This window comes from Phyllostomus discolor, chromosome 6 (assembly GCF_004126475.2).
Source record: "Phyllostomus discolor isolate MPI-MPIP mPhyDis1 chromosome 6, mPhyDis1.pri.v3, whole genome shotgun sequence".
NCBI classification, from domain to species: Eukaryota; Metazoa; Chordata; class Mammalia; order Chiroptera; family Phyllostomidae; genus Phyllostomus; species Phyllostomus discolor.
In genome coordinates, this window is record NC_040908.2 from 62030922 (window position 1) to 62044400 (window position 13479).

Below are 13479 nucleotides of genomic sequence, written 5' to 3' on the forward strand. Positions count from 1 at the left end.
GCAGCACTGAGATTTGGGGCCGGATGACTCCTCGCTGCAGGGAGCTGTCTCGGGACTGCAGGGCGTGCAGCAGCATCCCTGGCCACCACCCACTAGATGGCCGCAGCAGCCCACCCCCAGTTTGTGACAGCCAAAGATGTCTCCAGACGTTATCACCTGTCCAGGGGGCAAAACGTTCCCAGTTGAGGACCACTTGGTATATAAACACTTATAGCCGCATATCATTTTAGGAACACATTTAATTTTAATCACCATTTTACAGATAAGGAAACTGAGGTGCAGATAGGCCACATAACTTTCTTAGGCTCACACGGGCAGTTGAGGTGTCTGGTTCCAGAGCTGCTTCCTGCCGGAAACACACCCGTGCAGCCCAGCCACATCCGTTTGACTTGTTGAGTGTACGAGGAGCTTCAGGTTTGTTTCCAGGCAGGAATCGTTGTTGGGAAGAAGTGTTTGCTGTGGTCCGGTGGGGTCACACATGAGGCCACAGCCCTAGGGCTGGCTTGGCCCCCAGAATGACACTGCCAGGCAGCTGGCCCTGAAGGCAGCATCCCGCAGGGCTGCCAAACCTGAGCAAGGCTGACTGCACTTGCAGAGACCTACCAACACGGTAGCCTGGCTGAGCCAGAGCGGCCTCTCTGACACTTAGGGGAAAGGTGGAGCCGTGGGCTGAGAGTGGGCATGTGAGGAGCAGTAGTGACGGCTGGACCCGGTATTTTCTCAATTTCCCTCCCTTCCAGCCCTCTCCCCAAAGCTCTGCTACAGCCTGCTGGGGGAGCCATGGTCCTATGCAAGTAGTGGGCTGGGACAGGGGTGGTGAGCCTGTTCACAGGATGCCTGGTGGGCCCCTCAACCTCTGGCCCGGTGACAGTGGGGCTGAATTTCCTGCCGGCTTGTCTGTTTGGGGCACTGGCCTATGGGCTCTGGGAGAGCAGAGCCTGTGTAGCAGTCCCTGCATCTCTGGGTGCCTGTGTGATGGCATCAAGGTCAGGCAGGGGCAGGGCAGGGCAGGGCAGGGGGAATAGCAGGGCAGGGAAGGGGGAGTAGCAGGGACACAGTCAGGGTATGTAGGTTGGAACGTGCCTTCCAGACCTGAGCCCAAACCCGTTTCCTAGACTTGCTCCAGGGGGGCCACCTGAGCAGCTCATGACACTGGAGTCCCGCCAGGGTGGAGGGAGGTGCTCAGCCCTGTTCCCTGTAGCCAAGCTCTGGCCTTTCTCTGGGCCTGCAAACAGACCAGAGCTGGACATGCTGACCTGGATAGAGTTCCCGGATTACCACTCATAGGTGGGGAGAGGGGCTGCTTAAAACACTTGAGGTACAATCTTCATTAAATAATTGAGGCTTAACTTTAAAGGGAAATTTCTCACAGAGTGGCTTCTAAGAAGTACCTCTGGTCAAGTGTACCCTCCTGTCCCTGCAGGGACTCTGCTGGCAGGAACTTTCAGGCTGGACAAGCAGCCCCTCCGCATTGGCTGGGAGAGCTGCGGGCCTCCTGCCTTCTGGCTGGAAGTACACCCCCTTCTTTGCTGAACCCACAGGAAGACCTTACTGGGCACCCTTTGAATCCCACTGTCTCCTGGCAAACATCTACCACAGTGCCCTGAGAGCTTTATGACACACAGCTCCTTTTTCTTGAGGGCAGGGAACAGATCTTAAGATCTTAGTGGGGCCAGGTTCTCTTACATGAGTCACCTGAGTTGAGCTGTAAAAAGCAACAGCCTCTCTGCCGTCTGCTCGGCAACCTCTAAGCAGCAACCACACGTGAGTGCCTCTCCATCCACATCAGCCAGGCTGGTGTCCAGGCTGGCGATACCTGCTGGGAGCTCTGCTGCTGGGAACAAGGCATCCGGCCCGATGGCCAGTGACAAGACCACTGGGTGGTGAGGGAAGACGGCTCCTTCACACCTCCTTCGTGAGACAGGCACTGGCGAGCATGTGCCCAGGGCAGTGTCTGTAGACTGGAACCCCTGGTCACAGGAAGTCCGCACCGGCTCCTCTCATCAGCTTCCACCCTGAGCCGCTCACCACAGGAAGATGCCGCCAACACCTATGTCAGTGGACACTGTACCGTTGGCCAGATCGCTGACCTCGTCATGAACTCAGAAACTGGTTTGATTTCCATGGTAAATTAATGAACCCAAGGAAGCCATTTAAAATATGCTGTTTTTTTTTTCCAAATACAATTGAAATGTAATAAGGAGTAAGATGAATTATTCCTTTATAGTTTATTTAAAATTTCAAAAGGTAAATTATTTGGTATCATTTCATAAATTTTAATGAAGATATTTTTAATCAAGAAATGTTGTTATTCCAAGAAGGTCTAGATTTTAAAAAGTGTTTCTTGTCAAAATAAGATCTGTATCCTTGAATTGTATGAAAAGCAAAAGTATACCCTCCAATTATGTCATACACAAATCCACAGGAAGATCTCAGTGGGGAGATCGGGCACCGGTGACTCATTCCTGAAGTCAGCACACCCACAGCGGACAGAGGCCGAGGCCTTGCGCAAGGCAGGGCTTACTCCAAGCGGGTGGCTCTCAACCCTGCTTGCTCACCTGACTCTCCTGGGGCCCTGTCACCGCCCAGGCCTCGGCCAGGTCCGCTACAGCAGCTTCTGGGAAAGGAGCCCCGATCCAGCCTCCCAAGGTGGCTCCAACGCAGAGTTGAGAACCTCTGTTCTAAGTGGACTTTGGCCAAAGGGGGGACTTGATGGTGTAGGAGTTCTGAAATGTCTGACTGTGTCTACTTCGGAGGTTGGGACTGCGGTAGGGCCCTAAGGAAATGAGGCAGGAGAGAGGAAGTCGCACCAGGGCTGGGAGACCTGTGGAGGCCCCCACGGCCCGGCCCCTGAACTGTGTGGCCCAGCACAGGCGCTGCTCGCCTGCAGCCCAGGGCTGCCCCATGTGGCAGTCTGCAGAGACGTCCATGGTGGGTGACTTGTTGCTCAGCCAGCCTTTCAAGTACCAGGCTTTCCTGTTCCAAGGGCATTTTCTAGATCTTTACTGTCTCTAATTCAATCGTAAACTCCAATGATTGGCAAGCAACAGAGAATTCTGAAACAGTTCCTAACTCTCTGTGGGTACAGATCACCTCAGGGCCTCAGCAACTGATTAAAACCACCCAAATGTAAACCACCGTATTACCTCACACCCACTAGAATGGCTACTACATGTAACTTACATACACAATGTTTGTTTATAAAAACAGGACATAAGTATTGGCAGAGGTGGAGAAATCAGCAGCTCTGTGCTTGTGTGCTGCTGGTGGGAACATAAAATGGTGCAGCCGCTACGGGAAATGTACAGCAGCTCCTCAAAACACTGAAAGCAGAACTGCCAGATGATCAAACAGTTCCACTTCTGTGTCTAAACTTGAAGTCAGAACAGGGACTTCAAGGGATATTCGTGCACCCACGTTCATAGCAACAATGTTCAGAACAGCTGAAGGGTGGAAGCAACCTGTGTCCACCGACAGACAAATGGACAAGCAAAACACAGCCTCTACATACAATGGGACACATGTAACATGGATGAGAGAATATCATGTTAAGGCCCTGGCTACATAGCTCAGTTGGTTAGAGAGCTGTCCTGAACAAACCAAGGTTGCGGATTCGATCCCCGGTCAGGGCAGATACAGGAATCAGCCAAAGAATGCATGAAAAAGTGGAACAACAAATTGATGTTTCTCTCTCTCTCCCCCCTTTCCCTTTCTGTAAAGTCAATCAATTAACTTTTTTAAAAAAAGAATGTCATGCCAAGTGAAATAAACCAATCACAAAAGGACAAATACCAAAGGATCCCACTTACATGAGCAGAGACAGAAGTGGAGTGGTGGTTGCCGGGGGCTGGCGGCAGGGCGGGTGTCAGTTCTGAAGGGGTAGTGTGTCTCGTGTGGGCGGACAGTGGTGAACGATGTAACGACCTAATGCCACCGAGCCACACTTAAAAATGGTTAAGATGGTAAATTTTGTCATTTAACAGAAATGTTAAAAAACAAAACCTCCTCCCTCCACAGCCTGCAATGGGCACATGTGTAAAGAGCCTACACTTTCACAGAAAGTGGTCTGAGTAACAACAACAAAAATTAACTGTCACAAGCAAGCAAGTAGGTAGGATGTTGATGCATGCAGGGGCGAGGCGGGGAGCACGTCCAGGAACAGTGGTGGCTGCGCTGTCCCCAAAGAGCTCACAGCTTCAGGGGAGCCTGCGAATCCCAGCGAACAATCCTCCGGTCCACTGGAATTAGAAAATAGTCCTGCAGCTGGGTCCATCCTTTTCATGTGTGTTTGGCTTGGACCTACTTGTTTCTCAAAAACTCAAATGAGCCCCCAGAGAAGGAGCATTTACAGTACTGAGAACATCCCAAAGAATGTGCCACCTTCAACAGCAAGGGAGCCCACCCACAAAGCCTTCTGAAGTGAGAGTATAATCCCGCAGGGAGCAAGGCGAGATCCCTGGCCCACCAGGTGAAAGTTCTGGAATGTTTGCTTACAAACCAGGAGTAAGGTGTATCCTGGAGAGAAACTCACTACCAGGATACGTGGATGGATCAGGCAGGAAGGACGGGGGCTCTCACCGCACTCTCAGAGCAGGACTGGGACCTGGCCTCAGGGTGCAGTCAGGCCTGCCTGTACTCTGGGCTTGCTCCTTCACCTCTGCACTGTTGGTGCCGGGTGCGGCCGGGCAGACTGCTGTGCTTGTGCCCAGCCTTGGGGGCACATAACCACATACATTCATGTACCAGGTGACCTCCACCGAGGACTGGCTCCCATGGCTCTGGTGTGAGTGGACGTCAGGTACCTCCAAAGTGCTCAGCTCAACCTGTGGGGTAGGGGCCACAGGGACCCTTCTTCCTGTGCCCTCGGAAGCTGTTTGTTTTCCTCTGTGCCCAGCCCTAGCGGGCCATTTCTGCTGGGTGTTCTCAGTGCGGATGCCGGACGCCCAGGCTGGGCTCTGTCATGTGTCTAGAGCAGTGATTTTCAACCTTTTTCATCTCATGATGGACATTAACTAATTATTAAAATTCAGCAGCACACCAAAAAATGTATTTTTTTTGCCCACCTGACAAAAAATACATACAATTTTGATTCATTCAGACCAGACAGCTATTGTTGTGCTGGCTGTTGTCATTTTTTGTCAATCAACCTCAGGGAGGAGGTCGGTGCCCCTGACTGAAGAGTCAGGTGTGGCATGTGTAAACGCACTTCCGGCGCACTGGTTCTGGCTGAAAGCCACTGGTCTAGAGACAGCAGTGCGGTCCCTCTCCCCAGCAAGGCCTTCCTCATCACCCCACATACACACAGCTCCTTCCCACTGGCTTGTGCCCTCCTGGCCTCAGGGCCAGAAGCTGACTCAGAAAAGGGGATGCTGCAGGGGCTGGGTGGGGTCAAAGGGGCCGGCTGCTGGGGCTGAGCTCTCCCTGCAGATCCTCTGCTAAGAACAGAAAGAAGGCCCAAGATGTGGCTGTGCTGAGAAACCCCAGTCCTGAGCTCTCAAATCACAAATGCAGAAACCACAAAAGAGGAAGGAAGAAAAAAACCCAAGTTTTAATTTTTTTCCTCCCAATAGCTAGCTCCAGTGATGTTTATTACTTAGTCTGAGCTGGAATAACATTAGACAAAAATAGAAACAGCCTCTGGTTTTACAAAACCTTTGTACAAATTCTGACTTTTCAGTTCATGCCAGGGCCCCCTGCTCTGGTGCCAGAGATGCAGGGAGCCAGACAGAGCAGGGTCTGCAGAGAGGGCACATGGCCTTGACGCTGGACTCAGCAAAGCCAGGCACAGACAGTCAAGCATTTCGTTCAAACAACGCAGACTGGCCGGCGACTTGGAGTTTCATGTGTGGGGGTGAGCTGCTGGGGCCCTGGAGAGACCAATCTCAGGCTCAGGGCTAATCTGGTCGAGAAGGACATGTGGCCACATGCCAGCAGCCAGGCACCAGCGCTGGATAGGTACTGGGCTGTGCCTTCCTGTGGCTGGCCCAGGGAAAAGAGCCTTGGGGAACTCTGTCCCCTGGGGCTGATGCAGCAGGAGGAGCAGGCTGTGGGCCTTTTTTTTTCTTTTCCAGAGCCTCAGGAATCCTGTGTGCAGGCACTGGCTGCTCACAGCTATGCACCCCTATGTTCCACCACAGAGGGACCAGGGATTTTGCCTCTGAAGTCTCCTCTGCACAGGGTAAGGAAGGCACTGCGACCTTGGAGGGACTCGGGATTTGCAAACTTTGTTTATATCCTGAGATGGGGAGGAGCAAGGATGGTCAGCCACTTTCCTGGGAAAGCTGGTCCAGCCCAAGGTCAGCTGCTCTGTGGAACCCCAACATCATTGCTGTGCTCTGCACTGTCCCTCTGAACCACTGGGGCTCTGGTCTCCTGGTCCTCTCATGTGAGGGGCCGGCCAGGCCTGGCCAGGCAGACGGTGCTGTGGCGGCTGTTATCTCAGGGGCTGCTTAAGCTCAAACAGGCCTGTCCCGCCCCTGACGACCTTCCCGACTACGAGGCAGGCTGAAGGGGACCTCAGCTCATCGTGGGATCCTGGGAGAGACACAAGCACTTGTTAGTAGTTGAGTGAGAAGCTGTGGGTGACATGAGGGGTAGGGGCCCCACACCAAGACTAAGTGGCTGGGGCACTGTGGAGGCCACAAGGACCAGCCAGAGTCTCTGGGGCTAACTGAGGTTACATGAGGCAGCACGGCTCCCAGGTTTGAGAGAGAAAGCCCCCTTTTCCTTTCCCTCAGAACCCAGAGGATTTCCTGTCTGCAGCCCACCCCTCCCCAGCTGCCTCCTCCAGTGAGATCTCACTGGCGTGGAAGGCTCGAGGAAAGGCACCCAAGGAACACGCCCATCCACACAGAGCAGATTCCGGAGAGGCCAAGGACACTGGCCTGCACACTGACCCATCATGGTGGCCTGCTTCAGGAACTGGAAGCTGGTTTCAAACGTCATCTGCTGCAGAGGGGACGAGTTTGACCGGATCCCAAAGCGGTTCAGTGGCTTGTAAACACCCTCAAAGCACATATAGTCGGCAACAAGGGAGAGATGGCGGGGATCAACCGCAATACCTGTCACATGAGCACCGACATCAGGAAAGAGTAAGCAGTGACAAAAGGACTTGGGGCAGAGCTACCTGATGTAAGTCAGCACACAGGCTCACATGTCAGGCCCCAGGGCTCTGCTCCAGCCCCATCGCCTGGTCCCTGCCTGACTCCACTGCCAGTCCTTCCCTTATTCCTGGTCACTAAACTACCTCCCGTGCTCCCCGGCCATCCAGCAGCCCAGGAAACACAGGTTCCAGACGAGGGAGCACGAGACCCAACAGCACGTCTGCACTCGGGAGCTGTCAGGCAGGAGCTCCCTTAGCGGATGGCAGAAGAGAAACAAGTGGTAGTTCTCCGTGATGGGACCCGCCACATGAGACAGAAACACAGGCCACTCCTTCCCATGTTCATTCTCAGGGTCTCCCACAGGCTACATGCTCGCTGCATCCCGACACTGCTGGACGACACCCTGGAATCTCCCAATAGCTGTCCACAGCATCTCTTACCGTACACGGCAAACACGTCCTTGATCTCCTTCTCGATCACCCGCAGTGCAGCCTCAATGCCGTACGTGCTGGCCATCGCATGGATATCGTTGGAGTAGAGGCGGCGCAAATCCAGGACCTGGGGGAGGGAGGAGGGGCTGGTTGGGAGGGCCTGGCCCTGCGCTCCCTCCCACAGGCATGTGCCCCCAGCTGCTCTGTCTCTTTGTCTGGCAGTTGAGCACAACTGATGACAAAGTGGTGGCAACGTGGCAGAGAGCTGCTGACAGGACTCTGGGCAGGCCCCGAGGTCTGTCTCCTCATTACCAGAGCTGAACAATGACTTGGTACCTGCTTCAGGGTCAAAGGTATTTTTATTTTGTTTATGTAATAGAAATACCTGTTTCCTAGGATCAAGGCAACCTGATAGGTGGGGGAGGTTCCCTAGCAGAGATACAAGCACCTGTCCAGGGCACACGCAGCAGGGACAGGCCAGCTCCACGCAGGTAACCTGGGCCGTCAGGGTCCAGTTCAGCCGCCCCGGGGGCCCAAGGTGGCTCTGCGTGATGGCAGGCACCCCCCACCCCCACTGCTGAAGAGCTTGGAGACCCTGGAGGCTTGCCTGGCCTTGTTTAACAAACCCCACGAGGAGGACATGGAGCTCGCCCTGCCAGTGGCTGCCTCTCAGAAGGCTCGAGCCTTCCCACCCTGCCCTCTGGAGATGAATTTGGTGAAAGGCTCTGGGGCAGAAGGGGCCTTTGAGGGCAGCTGATGTGGAGCAGAGGTGTGCCAGGTGGGAGAGCTCTGCTGCTTGGTGTGGGCTCGAGGGCCATGGGTTAGAGGGGTCCTGCTCCTCAGCATTCTCTGGGGACTGAGAGAATCGCTGCAGACTGTGAGAGACTCCGGGAAGTGGAAGGAGCCAGAAGAGAGCTCAGACGGAAGAGCGAGAGTGCTGGTGGGGCCGCTGGGGCAGGAGTGTGTGGCCTCTGCCAGCGCCGGGCATTGGGGCCGGGCCTGGACCTCCTCAGCACCCAGGGCCTCCTTTCCCAGACAGAGTGAGCTGCTCCCAGGCCAGCCAGTCAGCCAACTGTTTCTTACAACTATACTTTGGGAAGGTTTTGATTTCAAGGAAAAGCATTTGTACTCAAATTAGTTTGAGGAACTCAGGGTTAAAGTTCAGCAGGTTTCTGCACTGCAAGCTTTCACTAGGCTTACAAGCACTGCACACCCCAACAGGTGGGCCAGAGGTGCTAGCAGCTCAGAGGGGCCATGGCAAAGCGGCTGGAGCCTCGTTTCCAGGGGCCTGAGGCTGAGGCGATGTGAGGACCTGTCCCGGGCCAGCAGACAGCCTGGACAGGGACACGCACCTCGGCATACTTGAACATCTCTGGAAGGTTGATTCCTTCTGTGTTTAAGACAAGTTCCTTCTCGTTCTTGGTGGTGGTGGTTTCATTCAGGAGGCACCTCGTGATGCCCTTGGTCGCATAAATAACAGCACTGTTGGCCAAGGACATTACCAGGGAGCCCACATCGAAGGTAATATTCATTAGCGGGAGTTTCACTGTCACCTGCAAGAGGAGAAAAAGCTGAGCTGAGGGAGATGGCCCTGAGCCTCACAAAGGGGGCAGAGGCCATGCTGACTAGGACCCACAGGGCATTCCACCAAATCCCTCTCATAAACACCTTGGCTAGGAACAGGTGGCCCTGCAGGGGGAGCTGGTAAGTGCATCCATGCACCCTGGGGGGCTTAACCAACAACACACAGCAGCCACCTCCAGTCTCCAGAGTGAGGTGAAAACGATGGAGCAATAATTTCACAGGTGTCAGTGAGAATGGTGAAAACCACACTGCTCAACATCGCCCTGGATATCCTTCCAATTACCAGGAAGCACAACACACACATTCCTGTGTGTGCAATCCTGGTCAATCTCTCCTCCACACTGCCGTCTGGGAACCACTGGGCTGGGTCAAAGCACAAAAAAAGCCACCCTGTGGAGATGCCTAGGCATTCAAACCATCTGGCCTGTGAGGAAACAAGGCTGTCCCCAAGTTGGAGACCAGGGCAAATAAGAAATAAAGTACCCCTGCCTGCCTCTATAACAACGTCGAATACGTTAACACTCTGCTGTATGGAGGACTGACTGAGATGACATGTCTGAAAGCACCTACAGGGCCTGACAGATCAGACCCCACACAGAAGAGTTTCTTGAGAAATCAGAGAGAAGGCAAAGTCACATTTGCAGGCCATGATTTGGGGCACAGCATCCACAGCTGCCACCGCATTCTACATTTAAGGGACCCGGAATTAAAAAGAGAGCAGCCAACTCTCCCTGCTGCCCCGGCCCCGCCCCACACCACCGTGGCAGCACCGACCCCACCGACCTGGCACCACAGGCTCTCCTCGCTGTCATACTGGTAGTCCTCTATGAACGGGTGGGCCTCGAGCACAGCCTGCACCCGGCGCTCCACGGCCTCCGCTCCCTCAGGCTCCTGGCTGCAGGGGGGCTTCTGGGACTGTCTCACGGGTGGAGCAGGGGGCGAGTTCTCTTCGGGGCCTGAGCCTGCCTCTTCTTCATCCGGCTCCTGGGCCCTGTGGGCACCTTCCCCACGGACGTTCCCTTCCTCTGGCACATCCTCATCGTCATTCTGCTCCCCTTCCTTCTCCTCCTCTTCCTCGCTCTCATAGTCAACCTGGCAGGGGACAGGGTGCAGGCTGCATCACTGGGGTCCCACCATCCATGCAGACTGGGCCTGAAGACACCGCATCTGCCTGGCCCTCCCGTGTCCCTCCTGCTGCATGTGGCCTGGGCTGCCTTCCTCCTTTCCACCCTGTCGCTGCCCCCGGGCACGCCAGCCCTCCTGTCCCCATGTCCCCTCCTCTCCCTCACCTCGAGCTCTCTTTCCTTTGAATTCCCTCAGTCCCTCTAACCCCTTGTCCTTGTAGCCATCATGACAGCAGAGGGCTGTCTGGGGGGATGGGGGGAAGGTCTATTTTCACTATAAAAAAAGAAGCCTGACTTTGTCTCCTTGCCCAAGGCTGCTGGGTCTTTGAAACTGATTCAAATCCAGGGACAGCCAGACCCAAAGGGCAGCCCTGGGATGGCACCCTGTTCAGCGTCCACCCCGAGAACACCATCTCAGCTGAGAGGTGTGCTGGGCAGGCTGGTTTTGCTTCCCGATTCCTGACAGGTTCCAGCAGATACAAAGGAGTAGCCTTATGTGTTGGGATGATCCCTTGGGTGTGACAGAGAAGGAGGGACGTGACCACAGCCCCTGCAGCCCAGCCAGAGTCCCCTCACCTCCTCCTCTTGCTTCTCCTTGCGTTTGACATCAGAGGCATCAGCATCTCCCTCCTCAGCTTCAGCGTCCACTATGTGTTCCTCCTCTTCCTCATCACCTTCCTGTTCTCCCTGTGATGTGAGGACAAAGAGGAAAAAGATTAGCTTCAACATCTAATGCCTAGCAAATCCATCCACCCAGCCACCAACCCGTCCTCCTACTCTTCTCTCCACTCACTCATCCAGCCACCCACCCTTCCACTTACCCACCCTCTACCCACCTACTGGACCCAAGGCGATTATCCAGTATCTATGTTGTGTTAGTCCTGATTCCACATCTCCTAGACAGTCTTTGCATGTGCCAACAGCAAAATCGTTTAAAAATATTTTTTAGGATTTCTGGCCAAGAGGGAGACATAGGTAGATACACTTTGTTCCTCTCAAATCCAAAACGACAACCAATTATAAAAAAAAAGCCCCCAAATTGCCAGAAAACTGAACTGTATGGAAGTCCGACAACCAAGGAGTTAAAGAAGAAACATTCATCCAGACCAATAGGAAAGAAGGAGACGGGAAGCTGGGGTGGAGAAGACGCACTGCAAGGCAGCAGCTAGGGGACTAGGTGGGCAAGGCGGCACCTGGCAGTCCCACATTCATGTGCAGGTAAACCAGGAGGAACAACTGGGGACTGAGACAGACCATGCAACTCAGGGTCCCAGTGTGGAAAACTAAAGCCTGGCTATAAGAATCTGGGGTTACAGCAGCAGGAGCAACTCCCAGCCCCACAGGAGAGTTTGTTGGAGAGACAGACCCACAGGGTCCTAGAATGTACACAAATCCACTCACCAAGGGATCAGCACCAGAAGGGCCCAATGTGCTTGTGGGTAGTGGAGAAAGTGACTGAAAGTGGGGTGGAAGCCAAGAAAGCAACATTGTTCCCTCTCAGACCCCTCCCCCACAGGTAGTGCCACAATACAGCCACATGGGCTGCGCCCCATCCTGGTGAATACCTATGGCTCCGCCCCTTAGAGTGTAACAGGTGGGCAGAGACAAAGAAATATAACCTAAATGAAAGAATAGATCAAAACTCCAGAAAAAGAGCTAAGCAATAAGGAGATGGCCAGCCTATCAGTTGCAGAATGCAAAACACTGGTAATCAGGATGCTCACAGAAATTGCTGAGTACTGATGCAAAATAAAGGAAGAAGTGAAGGCTATGCAAAGTGAAATAAAAAAAAATATATGGGGAACTAACTAACAGTAAAGGGAAGGAAACTGGGGCTCAAATCAACAATTTGGAGCAGAAGGAAGAAATAAAACTTCAGTTGGAATAGAACAAAGAAAGAATTCAAAAAAATGAAGGGCGGCTTAGGAACCTCTGGGACAGCTTGAAACATTCCAATATCAGAATCATAGGGGTGCCAGAAGGAGAAGAACAGCAGCGAGAAACTGAAAACTTACTTGAACAAACAATGAAGGAGAACTTCCCAAATCTGGTGAAGAAAATAGACTTCTAGGATGTCCAGGAAGCTCAGAGAGTCCCAAAGAAGTTGGACCCAAAGAGGAACACACCAAGGCACATCATCATTAAGTTACCCGAGATTAAAGATAAAGAAAGAATCTTAAAAGCAGCAAGAGAAAAGGAGACAGTTACCTACAAAGGAGTTCCCATCAGACTGTCAGCTGATTTCTCAAAAGAAACCTTGCAGGCAAGAAAGGGCTGGAAAGAAGTACTCCAAGTCATGAAAGACAAGGACCTACATCCAAGATTGCTCTCTCTAGCAAAGCTTTCATCTAGAATGGAAGGGCAGATAAAGTGCTTCCCAGATAAGGTCAAGTTCAAGGAGTTCTTCATCACCAAGCCCTTATTATATGACATGTTAAAGAGACTTATGTAAGAAAAAGAAGATCAAAAATATGAACAGTAAAACGACAACAAACTCACAACTATCAACAACTGAACCTAAAAACAAAAACAAAAACTAAGCAAACAACTAGAACAGGAACAGAACCACAGAAATGGAAATCACATGGAGGGTTTTCAGTGGGGAGGGGGAGGTGGGAGAATAAGGGAAAAGGTACAGAGAATAAGAAATATAAATAGTAGGTACAAAATAGACAGGGGGAGGTTAAGAACAGTATAGGAAATGGAGAAATCAAAAAAGTTATATGTACAAACCATGGATATGAACTAAAGGGAGGGGGAATGCTGTAGGGAGAAGGGGTGCAGGATGGAGGGGAATAAAGGAGAGAAAAAAATGGGACAACTGTAATAGCATAATCAATACTAAAAAAATTTTTTTAAATGCCAAGACTTTCCAAATCACTGAAAGATGATAGTGCAGAATATTGCTCCGAATATTTTGTTGCAGGTGGAGACAAAGAATTGTTTTGGTGGAATACTGAGCATTTGAAAAACCAAGTATTTATAGCTTTCTCTTTCTGACCTTGGCTCCTAGCTTCTTAGTCTCCTGAGATCACAGAGCAGGCAGGGACCGTGCCAGTCTTTGTTGCGACCCCACCTAAGGCAGGCTCGCTGCATCAGCACAGCCTACTGGCACAGCTCCACAAACTGTTGGCTCAGACGACACTACTGTCTGTCCCCATGCCTCTGCGGGTCCCCTGGCAGATGAGGTGTTATCACTGCCGGACTATTTTGCCTCCAGTGGCTTTTTCCTTTTTT

General features: G+C 52.6%; 1 protein-coding gene across 1 annotated transcript in view; it reads right to left on the minus strand.

Annotated features, from left to right (window-relative positions):
- Nucleotides 1-5526: 5526 nt before the first annotated feature.
- POLR1A (RNA polymerase I subunit A) overlaps nucleotides 5527-13479 on the minus strand; it is an 88059-nt gene continuing 80106 nt past the window's right edge. Inside the window, 6 exon segments of the mRNA XM_028515349.2 lie at nucleotides 5527-6534; nucleotides 6897-7061; nucleotides 7544-7661; nucleotides 8887-9087; nucleotides 9902-10210; nucleotides 10819-10929. Of these exon segments, the coding sequence (XP_028371150.1) occupies nucleotides 6434-6534; nucleotides 6897-7061; nucleotides 7544-7661; nucleotides 8887-9087; nucleotides 9902-10210; nucleotides 10819-10929 (1005 nt within the window). The 3' untranslated portion in view covers nucleotides 5527-6433.